The 16,274-nt window shown below is 36.0% G+C and overlaps 1 protein-coding gene across 4 annotated transcripts in view; it reads left to right on the top strand.

Annotated features, from left to right (window-relative positions):
• The window catches only part of SLC25A12 (solute carrier family 25 member 12), a 197,240-nt gene that overhangs the window by 129,960 nt on the left and 51,006 nt on the right, over positions 1-16,274 (top strand). For 3 of the 4 annotated variants that reach the window (XM_036105497.2, XM_078070993.1, XM_036105498.2), the window contains one exon: positions 4,670-4,809. In XM_036105497.2, coding sequence (XP_035961390.1) covers positions 4,670-4,809 — 140 coding nt within the window. Of the gene's footprint in view, positions 1-938; positions 1,043-4,669; positions 4,810-16,274 lie in introns of all 4 variants that reach the window. The other variant, XM_036105502.2, reaches the window with a different exon arrangement.

The following is a 16,274-nucleotide window of genomic DNA, read 5'->3' as shown; positions in this document are numbered from 1 at the left end:
CCCTCTCTCATGGAAACAAAGCTGTAGACATGGAGTAATATGAAAATCTAATAGTAACAAATACCTAGTTTAATCTGGTAAGAATTAGAGCTTCACTTGGGTGTTCAAATTAAATCAGGAAGAATTTTGAGATTCCTTTCAGATACTACAGAGAAGATCGTATTAATACTCAAAGCTACTAAAGTAGCTTAGTTTGAGGTAAAAAAAAAAAAAGGAAAGGATATGGCGTTATTAGTTTTTATGCCATTTGGTGATAGACTCTTGAAGCATCTAGTTTCTATAGTAATAGATGCTCTTTACGTGTAAACTTATCTTTCCTGAGAAATGGACCTTCACATGTATTTGGCAGAAGGACTACTTTATTGACTGATTGTGTGGTAGTCCCTTCAGGAGGTAGGTAAAGGGTTAATAGAAGTACTTTCTTGCTTGGAAAAACAGAGGAAGTCACCTAGGAAACTAATGCCCTACCTGGAAATACAACCTAGCAGTCTGGGACTGAGTACATGCTATGTTGGTTGGGACTTCCTCTGCTAAGTTCCTGTTGTTGAACTTTTTGTTGTTGTTGTTTGTTTTCCTTTGTTTTCCTTTTTGGTCTCTTAGTTGTTCCTCTTCTTTCTCCCCAAGTTTTCCTTCACTGAAAAACTCTTTACTTCCACAAGTCTCGCCATTGTTTTTGTTCAGTTATACACAAGGAATTCATTGTTTTGGTGGGAGTCCTTCTAAAAAGCCTCTCTGACTTCACTTTAAGAACTGTGCAGGTGAAATTCAGCTATTGAGGATTTTTTTTTTTTTTTTCCCTGACAATAAAAATGTTTGGTCTCAAGCCTATTAAGTTGGAAGCAGTGGCTCCTGCTGGGCTGGAATCCTTTGAATCAGGATGTCGTTGGGCTGATGGTAGGTGGGCTGTGTCACAGGGCTGATGGCTTGTATACCTACAGGAGGAGTTCTCTGGCCACACCGTTGGTACAGCAGCTCCTTCCAGGCTCATTCATGGAACAGGCATGGCGGCAGTCTTGGAGAAGAGTGCCAGCCCCGGTCAGAGGTAATTTTGTACTGCAGAAAGGTGAACAAGACCAGTAGGAAGCTCCCATAAGGACCAGGGGAGGGATGAGGGTGGATGAGACGGGGAGACACAGTGTGGGCTGTTGGGGAAATTAAAACCTCTATTAAGACATATTTACATAATATATATGCTTCAATGTGTATTTCATCTAGTCCTATTATCGTAAGTGACTGATACAGCTAAACTGACTAATGTTATACGTCTGTGAACATTTTTACTTAATCACAGTTGTCACCATTACCTGCCCTCCTGACAAATTGTGCTCCTTTCCTTTGAGCAAGGAGAACATAATGACAGGCTACTTTTGTATCTGTCCCCAATTCCCTTTTCAGAGGAATTATAAACCTTCTCTTTCATAAGCCCATGCTCAGCAGGAAGTGAAAAAGTGGTCTATTGTTTTCTATATGTCAGAAAACGAATGGATTCCTATATCCCATAGCAAAACCAGCCTAGTATAAAACACTAGATCATGATCTTGCTGCATAAGATGTGACCGTCATAGCTCTTTCATCCAGGCCAGAACTATGGCCACTGAAATAGCACTCCAAGGAGTGCTGCTTAGAACCAAAGACCCTTGTTTGCCACTGGAAAGACGGGATTCTCTCTGGGGGGAAAACTTGCTATGTAGTTTCAGTTAGATGCCCTGGGAATATTTGAGATTATTGGGGTTTCCTTTCATGTCATGCAGAACTTGATAAAACTGGGTAAGGTAAGAACAGCATCTCTGAGCTATTGCCTCACACACACAAGTAGAAGCTCCCCAGTTCTGGAGCTTTTGCATAACTTTTTTTTTTTTTTTTTTGGATAAGCACATCCTGGTAAAGTAGTAATTATGAATTGGACCTTAAAACAATAGTTGTACTAATTGTCTTTGTAAGCTTCTTGAATTAGCCTTAGGCAGTTGGTAGTGACAATAATAACAGAAGGGAAGTGGGACACATCAAGAGGTGCCAAAGTAGGTTGGAAATTTTGTTATTCCTAGCAACTATAGTTGTAGCCTGTGACATCCTTAAAATAATTAAAAGTGTCTGGGGGGGTGGTTAATAAAATACAGCACATATTAATGGTCATAATAAAACCATATACAAAGCTGTCAATGACCACTTTGCAAGAAGTAGGAAATGTTGAAACAAATACTCATGGAAAAGGACACTTCAATATTTGGGGAGATTACTATGAGTAATTTGAGTTATCATTTTAATTGTTTCAAAGATATTCCAAGATCTTATTTAGAGGTTGTTAGGAAGTTTACAAAATAGGATTTTAGTTAAAGTTTTTTTTTTTTTTTAAAGATTTTATTTATTTATTTGACAGAGAGAGACACAGCGAGAGAGGGAACACAAGCAGGGGGAGTGGGAGAGGGAGAAGCAGGCTCCCCGCGGAGCAGGGAGCCCAATGCGGGGCTCCATCCCAGGACCCCGGGATCATGACCTGAGCCGAAGGCAGACGCTTAACGACTGAGCCACCCAGGCGCCCCTAGTTAAAGTTTTTATTATGGAACTTTTTTTGAATGTAAACCAGACATTGTAGTTTTGGTTCATAAGTATCCATTTTGTGATAGTAGAAAACAGTTTTCATAATTAAGTAAACTTTCATAGTTTGAAAGCTTTTGAATCTTTCATTATATTTGATTAGTTCACACTAATATTCTAATATTTTCTGATTATATAAAGGGAATGCAGTTTTATTCCACCATTATATAAAACTTCTCTAGGTAGTAGTATGTACATTTCTTATTAAATAGTTGAGTTTTAGGACTTGTGACCTTTAAAATAAAGGTTATCATAAAATAACTTATTCCCTTTCATACTCTTAATATTTAAAATAAATATATATAGTAACTTAAGTTATTCTATTCTGCTTTCGATTAATTTCTTCATGTTTCCTTAGTTTAACACTCTGTTAGACCTTAAAAATAAGAAATTAAAGTAATTTGGGAATAGAGCAGCTAGTTAATTAAAGGAGATTATAAAAAAATCTTTGCTGATCTCTCATATTTGGCTCTAAATATTATTTGTAACCCTTATTATTTTCACGACCTTGTAAACTTTAACATATTTTACAACTGTTGAAATTCCATGTAGATCTAAGGGTAAACTTTTGTATTGGTTATAAGCCAGGATCCCATGAATTGCTACTGAGTTAATTCTTTTTGTTTTTAGAAACAAAAACCCATATATTTAATATGAGTTTATGGAAGGTGAAAATAATTTAAAATGGTTTGAAAACTCTGACACAGTATTGCTAACTAGGCAAGAAATAAATGCTACATTCCATCTGAAAGGAAAGATGAGAATCCCATCTCCCCAGTGACATCCAATGCCTTCTTCCAACTTACTGATAGCTGTGACCTATTCGGAGCTGTTACATTGAGTCCAGACTGGTAGGATTTCCAGTTCAGAATTCTTCTACCTTCTTCCACCTTCTCCCAATAGCAATGCTTTTATCAAGAAAAAAAGGTATATAAAACTAAAGGGAATCCATTAAACCATTTACAATGTGAGATCGGTATCTTATTCAAAGAATTTGCAGAAATTAGAGAAAAGAGTATAGTTGGAGATTATAAAACATTAAACTTTTACTAATTAGTAAAATTGATAGCTATGGATGGTAAAACACTTCCATTAATATAATTGGCATAAACTTGAAAATAATTTTGTTCTTAAGACATCAGTAAAACAGGCTTCCTGCTTTCTTAACTTTGCTAATGATTCTTTTTTTTTTTTTTTTTTTTTGGCATGAGCTTCTGAATTAGGCTATCCAGTCTATGCTTGTTAAAGTACCAGTCATTTGTGAATTGACTTTTATAGTAAGTGTAGAACTGTGTAAAGAAAGTGACTGACGTTGTTAGTGCATGAAGACAAGCTGTCATAGGGTTTTGGTTGTATATTACAAGCTTGACTGGTTCCTATCTAAAAGTGTAGTGTGTTTAGTCCTTCTTTATTTAAAAGTGAATCACTAATTTCACTTATCTTAAAATATTTTTAATAGTTGAGACTAATAATCATGCTTTTTATGGGGATTTTGAAGCTTTGTGTCAAGACCATATTTTTGACAATATCAGAAGCTTTTAATAAGGTGCTTGCTGCTGAGCTAATGATATGCTTTTGGTAGTATTTCTTATACCTATCTTCAATAGACATTCAGGCTAGTGTGAATGTAATAATCAAGCCTCAATCAAACCATACTTAGTATGACAAATATTGCATTATACTGTAATTTAGGTATTCATGCTTCTGATAAAGGGCTTAATTCGACTCCTTGAGGAATCGGGAAAACACTATTGATTTTATACTGGAATGCAAAGTAGCAGCCATTTATAGTGCAAGATATAAATCACTTCCTAATTAAAATTAAATCAAGAGAAATTAAGAATCTCGTGGCCTTATATGTAATGGTACACAATCTTAAGTGTAAAATTATATTTTGTATCAATTGTGTTCCTGTGCATGGGTTTCTGGGCACAAAAAATTTTGCAGCTAATCTTAATAGTAAGCAGATAATATTGACTTGAAATTTCTCTTAATTTCTTTCTGTAGGAACATTGCAGTGGACTAAACTACTTATTCCAGATATAATTTATTTATTTTTGTTTTCCCTTTTAAGAAAATGTCAAAGAAATTTTTGGACAGACTATTATTCATCATCATATCCCTTTTAACTGGGACTGTGAATTTATCCGACTGCATTTTGGGCATAATCGGAAGAAGCATCTTAACTACACAGAATTCACACAGTTTCTCCAGGTGAGCTTAGTTTTCCTAACTGGTGTAAATACATACCTTTTCTCCTCCACTTCCTTTTTAGTTTTAAGTTTATTACCAAAAATAGCAATTCCTTGTGGCATTACACCCCCATTTTTCATTTCCCACTCCCAGAGGCAACTTTTTAAAACTCTTGTAATTGTTTCTTTCAGTGATTACTTCTATAGCTTTAAGTAATAAACTTGCATTGGCACTTCTATTTTTTTAATCTATTTTTTTTTTTTTTAAAGATTTTATTTATTTATTTGACAGAGAGAGACACAGCGAGAGAGGGAACACAAGCAGGGGGAATGGGAGAGGGAGAAGCAGGCTTCCCATGGAGCAGAGAGCCCGATGTGGGGCTCGATCCCAGGACGCTGGGATCATGACCTGAGCCGAAGGCAGACGCTTAACTACTGAGCCATCCAGGCGCCCCTTAATCTATTTTTTTAATTGAAGTATGGTTGACACACAGTGTTAAATTGTGATTGCTTAGTCTATGCTCACCACAAGTGTAGCTATCGTCCGTCACCATACGATGCTACTATAGTACCATTCATTATATTCCCTATGCTGTGCCTTTCATCTCTGACTTATTCATGCCATAACTGGAAGCCTATACACCCCACTTTCCTTCACCCATTTTGCCCATTCCTCCACACGCTTCCCCTCTGACAACCACCAGTTCTCTGTATTTATGGGTCTGTTTCTGCTTTGTTTGTTCATTTGTTTTATTTTTTAGATTCCACATATAAGTAAAATCATACGGTATTTGTCTTTGACTTATTTCATTTAGCATAATACCCTCTAGGTCTGTCACTATGTTGTAAATGGCAGGATCTCATTCTTTTTTTTTTTTTTTTATGGCTGAGTAATATTCCATTGTATGTATATACCACATCTTCTTTATTCATTTATTGAGGGATACTTGGTTGCTTCCAGGTATCTTGGCTATTGTAAATAACGTGGCAATAAACATAGGGGTTCACATATCTTTTCAAATTAGTGTTTTCATTTTCTTTGGATAAATACCCAGTAGTGGAATTACTGGATTGTATGGTGTTTCTGTCTTTAATTATTTCGAGGAACCTCCATACTGTTTTCTACAATGGCTGCACCAATTTACATTCCCACCAACAGTGCATGAGGGGTCCCTTTTCTCCACATCCTCAACAGTACTTGTGATTTCTTGTGTTTCTAATACTAGCCATTCTAACAGATGTGAGGAGATATCTCATTGTGTGTGGTTTTTTTTAAGATTTATTTATTTATTTTAGAGAAAGAGTGTGGGGGGTTGAGGGGCGGAGGGAGAAGGTGAGGGTGTCTTAAGCAGACTCTGAGCTGAGTGGAGCCCGACACGGGGCCCGATCCCATGACCCTGAGATCACAACCTGAGCTGAAATTAAGAGTTGGATGCTTAATGAACTGTGGGGGCCATCTGGATGTCTTCTTTGGAAAAATGTCCATTCATCTCCTCTGCCTGTTTTTCTGCAAATATTTTCTCCCATTAACTACGTTGTTTTTTTCTTTTATTGATGGTTTCCTTTGCTGTGCAAAAACTTTTTATTTTGGTGTAGTCCCAATAGTTTACTTTTGATTTTGTTTCCCTTGCCTCAGGAAACATATTTAGAAAACTGTTGCTAAGGCCAATGGCAGTGAGATTACTGCCTATGTTTTCTTCTAGGAGTTTCATGGTTTCAGGTCTTACGTTTAGGTCTTTAATCCATTTTGAGTTTATTTTTGTGTGTGGTGTAAGAAAGTGGCCCAGTGTCATTCTTTTGCATCGTTTTGTCCAGTTTTCCTAACACCATTTATAGAAGAGATTGTCTTTTCCTCATTATATATTCTTTCCTGTTTTGTTGTAGATTAACTGACCATTTATGGTCAAATTGTGGTTTTATTTCTGTGCTCTCTATTCTGTTCCATTAATCTATGTGTATTTTGGTGCTAGTACCATACTGTTTTGATTACTACAGCTTTGTAGTATATCTTGAAATCTGGGATTGTGGTACCTCCAGCTTTATTCTTCTTTGTCAAGATTGCATTGGCTATATGGGGTCTTCTGTGGTTTTGTACTCTACTTTAAAATTTTTCACTTTTAGGTATTTTTCTTTGAATTTGAACTGTGGAAGATTAGGAGCGGGTTCTTTTACCCCTCTCCCTTTCCCACAGACTTGGATATTTTCTATCTCCATCACCCATATAATTATGTTATGATTCTGCTTAGATCAATAATCATATTTTAATTACTATAATTTTATAAATACTACGCATGACTAAAATGATTACTTTTTTTAGGGTTTCTGGTTTTTCTTATTTGTTTAGTTTTCTATTTATTAATGCTAATTCATTCTTAAATTTTGCCTCCGTTATTAACATCTCATTTTAATATGTTTAAAACGTATTAGGTATTCATTCTATCAATTGCGTCTTCTTGGAGCTCTCTAGGAGCTTTTTCTTTTTAAAAAATATCAAGGTAAAATTCACTTAACATAAAATTAACCATGTGAAAGTGCATAATTTAGTGGCATTTAGTACAATTCACAGCGTTGTGCAACTACTACCTTTGTCTTATTCCAAAACCTTTTCATTACCAAAAAAACCCCTCTGTACTCATTAAGCAGTTACTCCCCATTCCTGTTTCTCCTCACCTCTGGCAGCCATCAAACTACCTTCGCCTCTGTGGATTTACCTACTCTGCATAGTTCATATACGGTAGCTCCCCCATTATTTACACTTTTGCTTTTTGCGGTTTCAGTGTACCTGCGGTCAACCGCGGTCCAGAAGCAGATAATCCTCCTTCTGATGTATCATCAGAAGGTTAGTAGTAGCCTAATGCTATGTCACAATGCTCACATCACCTCACTTCATCTTATCACTTAGACATTTTATCATCTCACATCATCACAAGTGTGAGTACAGTACAGTAAGATATTTGAAGAGGGCGAGAGAGAAAGAGACCACATTCACATAACTTTTATTGCAATGTAATGTTATAATTGTTCTATCTTATTATTTTAGTGATTACTGTTAATCTCTTACTGTGTACAACTTAGGAATTAAACTTTATCATAAGTATGTATGTATGGGAAGAAACAATATATATAGGGTTTGGTTCTATGTGCAGTGTCAGGCGTCCCTTTAGGGATCTTGGAACATATCCCCCTTGGATAAGGGATATGGATACTGCTGGTGAAATTATACAATTATCCATGTTGTAGCATGTATTACTACCTTATTCCTTTTTATGGCTGAATAATGTTCCATTGTATGGATATACAATATTTTGTCTATCCATTCATTAGTTGATGGACACTTGGGATGTTCTCACCTCACCTTTTGGCACTTGTGAACATTGGAGTACATGTATTTGTTTGAATACCTCTTTCCAAATCTTTTGAGTATATCCCTAGATGTGAAATTGCTATGTCATATGGTAATTTTATGTTTAACTTTTTGAGGAATTGCCAGACTGTCTTCCATAGCCCCTGCACCATTTTCTTGGAACTTTCTGACTTGCTTCATGGCTGGAGGTTGGACTTTGTACTTTTTGCATAGCTGTCAGTCTGTCATCTCCCTTCACCTTCATCGTGGGGAATCCATTTGTCTTTATTTTATGTTGAATCTCCTGTTTTCTGGATTCCATCTCTTCCTTTATTATGGTTTACTTCCTCTTTTTGGTGGAATGCTTCCTGCAGGAGCTTCTTGAAGAAAGTAAAATAATTTTTTGTGAGACTTTTCATATCAGAAAACCTCTGCTCTGTTTACACTTAGTATGACGGGGGGGGGTATAGAATTCTCTTTTTTTTTTTTTTTTTTAAAGATTTTATTTATTTATTAGGGGGAGAGGGAGAGAGAGAGAGGGATTGAAAGAATGGGTGAGAGGAGGGGCAGGGGGAGAGAAGCAGACTCCCCGCAGAGCAGGGAGCCTGATATGGGGCTTGATCCCAGGACCTGGGATCATGACCTGAGCCGAAGGCAGACACTTAACTGACTGAGGCACCCAGGTGCTGGACTGGGTATAGAATTCTTGTAGGAATTATTTTCCTTCTGATTTTGAAAACATTTCTCTTTTGTTTTCTTCCTGTTTTGCCACTGAAAAATCCAGTGCCATTCTCATTCTTGATTCTGTTTTGAAACATTTTTTTCACTCTGGAGGGTTTTCAGATTTATTTTTTTTCTTTTCTTCAGTATTTTGAAATTTCATGATGATATTCCTTGGTGTGGGACATTCAGTAGGCTCTTTGAAAACTTTTGTCCCTCAATTCTTGAAAATATTCTTATTACTTTTCTTATTTACTTTTCTTTCTTTCTAGGGCTGGTCAACATATTAAATGTATGATTTAGTTTTTTCTTCTCTTCTACTTTTGAACCTTTTATTAAGTTTTTAATTTTGTTATATTTCAAATTTTCAGTTAAAAAGAACTGAATATTCCTTTCTGAATATTCCTTTTTAAAAAATAGTATATTATTTTTTCATGGATGTGCTATTTCTCTCCCTTCCCCAAAGATATTGAAGGTAGGTGTTTGTTTTTCACCCCCTCCAAAGTGTCTGTTTTCTCCAAGTTTCTTTCTTTTTCTTTGTTTGGGTTTCTTTGTTTGGCTTTACTCATGTCTGATTGTCATTGGTCCTCTGCTCATATTTAAGAGTGAGGCTTATTGGGAGTTCTGAGTTCATGGTACTACTTATTAATCTTATTGTAAAGTTTGCTGGCTCAGCTGTTATATTGGGGACCCTCTAATGGCTGTATGTTCAGGTCTTTTCTTTTGCATCCCACCTGAATATTCAATCTGGCTTTTGACATTCTGGTTGCTGAATAAGACAAGAGGGTTGGAGGTCTCAACATTCAGTATGGAGATGGACTTTCATTGAATTACCTCTTTTCTTCCTTTTTAAAAAAATTTTTAAAAAAGATTTTTATTTATTTATTTGACAGAGAGAGAGAGACAGTGAGAGAGGGACACAAGCAGGGGGAGTGGAAGAGGGAGAAGCAGGCTTCCTGCAGAGCAAGGAGCCCGACGCGGGGCTCGATCCCAGGACCCTGGGATCATGACCTGAGCCAAAGGCAGATGCTTAATGACTGAGCCACCCAGGTGCCCCAAATTACCTCTTTTCAACTGCTCCTGGGCTCCCCTAGTACAGAGACCCTCTGTTATATTCTCAAGGCAGTGAACTTCTAGTCTTCTGCCAGCCTTGGGAAAGGGCAGAATCCTGGCTACAGTGAAGCAGTGCAAGTGACTAACTGCATTTGAAACAGACTTCCATCTAAGCCTCCTATTTGTAGTTCCAGTCTACGGTCACTTCCAGGGGTACTAGTGTAGCCAATTCCTGAGTGTTTTGGAGGGTGCTGTCATGTATACATTGGATTGCTTTTTGGTTTTTTCCATGTCCAGTTTTCTTGAGTCTGCTAAGTCAGTTGTCACTTGCCATTCTGCTCTCTAATCTTAAAAATGTAGTTGCTATCTTCTTTTCTGTTCTCTTTGTCCTTGAGTGTCTGTTTTTAGTTCCTTTACTGTGATTTTAGTGAAGAGTGGAGTTTTAGAAGACAGCAGAGTTACATGTACTAGGTCATTCTCCTTCACTCCCACAGTTTCTGAAGCTCAGCTGTTTTCATCTCATAGATGAAATGCATTTTAACTTGAGCATAACTTCCTTTTTTTTTACCCTTTCCTTCAGTTCCCCTATCCACACTTGAAATCTGAAAGCAGACTTATTTTATCTTTCATTTATTAGAGTATCTTTATCTTTTTAGATAAAGTATCTTTTTAGAGTATCTTTATGTATTTTATCTTTTATAAGCCTAGGGTATTGTTTTTCTTTATGAGTGTGATCACAGTTTGAAAACTATATCCTTTCGGTGTGGTTGTTTGTAGAATTCAGTGCTTGTTCTAACACTTGCACGGTTAGTGCCTACCTGACTGACATTGTAAAGTGCTCAAACTGGAAAAGTTGAAAATATTATTTATTTGAGACATGTTTATTTAAAAAAGGAAATGACCCCTGAAAGTAATACTACACTACACGAATTTGAATTTAAATAAAATCTTGAAAGAAAAAAAATAAAATGAAAAAAGGAAATGCTCTTCCAACTAGGGTTTTTTAAGATTTCTCTAAAGATGGTTTGTTCTTGTTATTGGTTCCCTTGCATTTACTGAATATATTTTACAATATCTACTTCTACCCTGATATATTGTTTATACTACATAAACTGGAGAGCTGTAGATAGGAAACTTCTTTTTTCCCCCTTTGTTTTGCTTCTCATTTGAAGTCCTTAATGTTAATTTTTTTAAACTTTTTATTTTGAAAGATTTCAAATATATTTAAAAATAGAATAGTGTAATGAACTTCCATGTACCCATCAACCAGCTTTAGCAGTTATTAACTGTTGGCCGCTCTTATTTTGTCTGTAGTTTCCACTGGCTCCCTCCCTCATTTGGAAGCCAATCCCATACACTCTATGGTTTCATCTGTGATACTTTCACTATGTATCTTTAAAAGATACATAGGAGTTCTCCAATTGTTAACCTAATAGAAAATAGAAAATCTATTCTTCCAGCATTACTCTTGCAGTGAAGATTCTGCTTTGTCTTTAATATAAAGGTCCACATTTTCTTCAGTACTGAGTGTCATTAATAAGGCTTCATTATGTCCATGGTTGCCACTGGATATTTCTGAGAGACTAAGACATATACATGGAGAAGACAAAGACATGACAAAAACATAAAGAAGGAGGGAAAAAAGAGGAGTGAGTAAGGGAAAACATATAAGACAGGGAGTGGACCTGTGTCTGTTTCTGATGCTGCTTAGGAATATCCTTTCTGTGGGGAATACTTTCAACAATATTTTAAGGTTGAAATAAAGACCTAAAATTCCTGCTTCATTTGAAGGGTGATATGGTTGGAGGTGATAGGAAGGATGGAGTGAGTAGGGAGAATGAAGAAAGTAGAAGAGGACAGAATTCACAAATATGTGGAGATTATACAACACACTGCTGAACAATTAATGGGTCATAGAATAAATCAAAAGGAAAATCAAAAAATATCATGAGACAGGGGCGCCTGGGTGGCTCAGTTGGTTAAGCGACTGCCTTCGGCTCAGGTCATGATCCTGGAGTCCCAGGATCGAGTCCCGCATCGGGCTCCCTGCTCAGCAGGGAGTCTGCTTCTCCCTCTGACCCTCCTCCCTCTCATGCTCTCTGTCTCTCATTCTCTCTCTCTCAAATAAATAAATAAAATCTTCAAAAAAAAAAAAAAAATATCATGAGACAAATGAAAACACAACATATCAAAATGTATGGGCTACAACAAAAGCAATTCTAAGAGGGAAGTTTATAGTAATAAACACCTACATTAAGAAAAAATAAAGAACCTACCTTTACATCTCAAGGAACTAGAAGAAAAATAAACTAAGGTCAAAGTCAGAAGGAAGAAAATAACAAAAGTCAAAGCAGAAATAAATGAAATATGACGACTAGGGAGACAATAGAAAAGATCAGTGAAACTAAGAGCTGTATTTTTTTTTAAGATAAACAAAATTGGCAAATGTTTAGCTAGACTGAGGAAAAAAGACTTAGAAATGAAAGAGACATTACAATTGATAAGAGAAATACTAAGGATCATAAGAAACTACTGTGAATATTTGTATGCCAACAAATGAGATAACCTAGAAGAAATGGATAAATTCCTAAAAACATACGCCCTACCAATTCTGAATCATGAAGAAATAAAAAATCTGAACAGACCAATTACTAGTAAGGAGTTTGAATCAGTAATTAAAAACCTCCCAACAAAGAAAAGTATAGGACCAGATGGCTTTCCTGGTAAATACTACCAAACATCCAAATAAGAGTTAATACTAATTTTTCTCAAACTCTTCCAAAAAGTAGAAGAGGAGGGTACACTTCTTCCAAATTCACTTTACTAGACCAGTGTTAGCCCTGATACCAAAGCCAGATGAGGACTCTGCAAGAAAAGAAAATTATAGGTCAATATTCTTGACGAAGATAGATGCAGATAGCCTCAACAAAATATTAGTAAACTGAATTTAATAGTACATTAAAAGGAGCATACACCAAGATCAAGTGGGATTTATTGCTGGAATGCTAGGAGGATTCATCATATGCAAATCATTAAATGTGGTATACCACGTTAACAAGATGAAGAGTAAAAATCGTATGATCATCTCAATAGATACAGATAGAGAAAAAAATTGACAAAATTCATTATCCTTTCATGATAAAAATGCTTAGCAAATTAGGTGTAGATGGAACATACCTCAACATAATAAAGCGCATATATGATAAGACCATAGCTCACATCATGCTCAACAGTGAAAAGCTGAAAGCTTTAAGATCAGGAACAAGACAAGGATGTCCACTTTTATCATTTTTATTAAAAAAAGTACTGGAAGTTTTAGCCAGAGCAATTAGTCAAGAAAAAGAAATAAAAGACATCCAAATTAGAAGGGAAGAAATAAAATTGTCCCTTTTTGCAGATGACATGATATTATATATAGAAAACCCTAAAAAACTACACAACACACGCACACCAAAAACTATTAGCACTAATAAATGACTTAAGGAAAGTTTCAGGGTACAAAATCAATATACAAAAACAGTTGCATTTCTATACATTAATGATGAACTATTAAAAAGAGAAATTAAGAAAACAATCCCATTTGTAGAACATCAACAAGAATCAAATACTTAGGAATAAATTTAACCAAGAAAGTGAAAAATCTGGTCACTGAAAACTGTAAGCCATTGATGAAAGAAGTTGAAGAAGACAAAAATAAATGGAAAAATAATTGTGTTCATTTATTCAAAGAATTAATATTGTTAAAATGTCCATACTACCCAAAGTGATCTATGGATTCAACAGAGTCACTATCAAAATTCCAATGGCACTTTTTACAAAAATAGAAAAACAGTCTTAAAATTTGGAACCACAAAAGACCTCAAATAGCCAAAGCAATTTTGAGAAGAACAAAGCTGGAGAATCACACTTTCCGAATTCAAACTCTATTGTGAAGCTATAGTATTCAAAACGGTATGGTATTGTCAAAAACAGACACATAGATCAATGGAACAAAATAGCCCAGAAATAAACCCATGCATATATGGTCAATTAGTTTCTGACAAAAGAGTTAAGAATATACAGTGGAGGAAGGGTAGTGTTTTTAATAAACAGTGTTGGGAAAACTGGATATCCACATGCAAAAGAATGAAACTGAACTCATGTCTTATACCATACACAAAAAGCAACTCAAAATGGATTAAAAACTTGAGCATAAGACCTGAAACTGTAAACTCTTAGAAGAAAACAGAGTAGGTAATCTCCTAGACTTCAGGCTTGGCAATGATTTTTTTAATTTGACACCAAAAACAAAGGCAGCAAAAGCAAAAATAAACAAGTAGGACCCCATCAACATGAAAAGCTGCACAGTAAAGAAATCCGTCAACAAATGAAAAGGCAACCATTGGAATGGAAGAAAATATTTGCAAACCACTTATCTAATAAGGGATTAATATCCAAAATATACAAGGAATTTATACAACTCAATAACATACATACATACATACATACATAAAAATAAAAATGGGCAAGGGACCTGAATAGTCATTTTCCCAAAAAAGACCTACAAATGCCAAGAGGTATATGAGAAGTTGTCCAACCTCACTAATCATCAGGGATAAGCAAAATAAAACCACAATGAGATGTTAACTTCATATTTGTTAGGATGTCTATTATCAAAAAGACCAGAGACAACAAATGCTGGCAAGGATGTGGAGAAAAGGGAACCCTTGTACATTGTTGGTGGCAATGTAAACTGGTACAGCCACTATGGAAAACAGTATGGCGGCTCATCAGGAAATTAAAAATAGAGCCTCCTTATGATCCAGCAATCCCACTTCTGGGTATGTATCCAAAGGAAACAAAAAGTCACTATTTCAAAGAGATAGTTGGACTCCCATGTTTATTGTAGCATTATCACAATAGCCAAGGTATGGAAACAACCAAAGTGTCCATTGGTGGATGAATGGATAAAGAAGATGTGTGTGTGTGTGCGCACATGCACAGACACACATGTGAGAATATTATTCACTCTAAAAAAAAGAAGGAAGTCCTGTCATTTGCAATAATTTAGATGAACTTGGAGGACATTATACTAAGTGAAATAAGCCAGACAGAGAAAGCCGTATTACAAAGTATCACTTCTATGTAGAATCTTAAAAAAAAAGTTGAACACATAGAAACACAAAGTAGAATAGTGGTTGCCAGGGGCTGGGTTGGGAAGAGGGGTGGTGAGAGAAAGCCTCTCAGGAGAAGCTGGAAAAACATTACAAACTTTTAATTATAGCATGAGTAAGGTCTGAGGATATACTGTGTATCATGGTGACTGAATAATACTGTGCTGTATAATTGAAATTTTTTAAAAAAGATTTTATTTTAGAGAGTCGGGGTGGGGAGGGGCAGAGGGAGAAGAGAATCTTAAACAGACTCCACGCTGAGAGTGGACCCCGACGTGGGGCTCAATCTCAGGACTCTGAGATCACAATCTAAACTGAAATCAAGCGTTGGGATGCTTAACCAACTGCACCACCCAGCACCCCTGTATAATTGAAATTTGCCAAGAGAGTAGAACTTGAGTGTTCTCATAAAAAAAAAGATAACTATGTGACGTGATGGATGTGTTACTTAACTTGGTGGGCCTCCTTTCACAGTGTATGCATGTATCAAATCATGTTTCACACTTTAAATATATTATGATTTTGTTAATTTTATCTCAATAGAGTTGAAATTTAAAAAAAAGTAGAAGAGTGGGAAAAGAAAACTTTGTCAAATCATGCTGGTTGTTTATTTTGTACTTAACCAGTTGAGTTTTAGTTTCTCCACTCCTGTTGCTCTTTTCAAGAAAATCCAAACATTTAGATGTTTGATGATAGATGTTACAATGTTTAGATGTTTTCCTCAGTGTTATCATTTAATTTTTTAAAGTTATGACTATTGAAAGATTTAGTACTCTTGATATACTTGTCTCTAGCCTGCCAACCTGCTGAGAAAAAATATCTTAAAAACTTGTTTTGTTGCTGGGATGCCTGGGTGGCTCAGTCAGTTAAGTGTCTGCCTTTGGGTCAGGTCACGAACCCGGGGTCCTGGGATCATGTCCCACGTCAGACTCCTTGCTCAGCGGGGAGCCTGCTTCTCCCTCTCCCTCTTCCTGCCACTCCCCCTGCTTGTTCTCTCTCTCTCTCTGACAAATAAATAAATAAAATATTAAAAAAACACAACAACAACGAAAAAACTTGTTTTGTTGGAGAGAGATAATGAGCAAATGTATTGGTTCTTTTAGAGGAGGCGGCAAGCACTCTGTTGTATGTGAATTTGGTTATTTGGTCAAACGACGCATTCCTCAGTTTTCATTTGAGCACCCACATATAGAAAAGATGTCTCATGGGGTGCCTGGG

This window comes from Halichoerus grypus, chromosome 4, assembly GCF_964656455.1.
Source record: "Halichoerus grypus chromosome 4, mHalGry1.hap1.1, whole genome shotgun sequence".
Classification (NCBI taxonomy): Eukaryota; Metazoa; Chordata; class Mammalia; order Carnivora; family Phocidae; genus Halichoerus; species Halichoerus grypus.
This window is presented reverse-complemented; position numbering and strand designations above follow the sequence as displayed.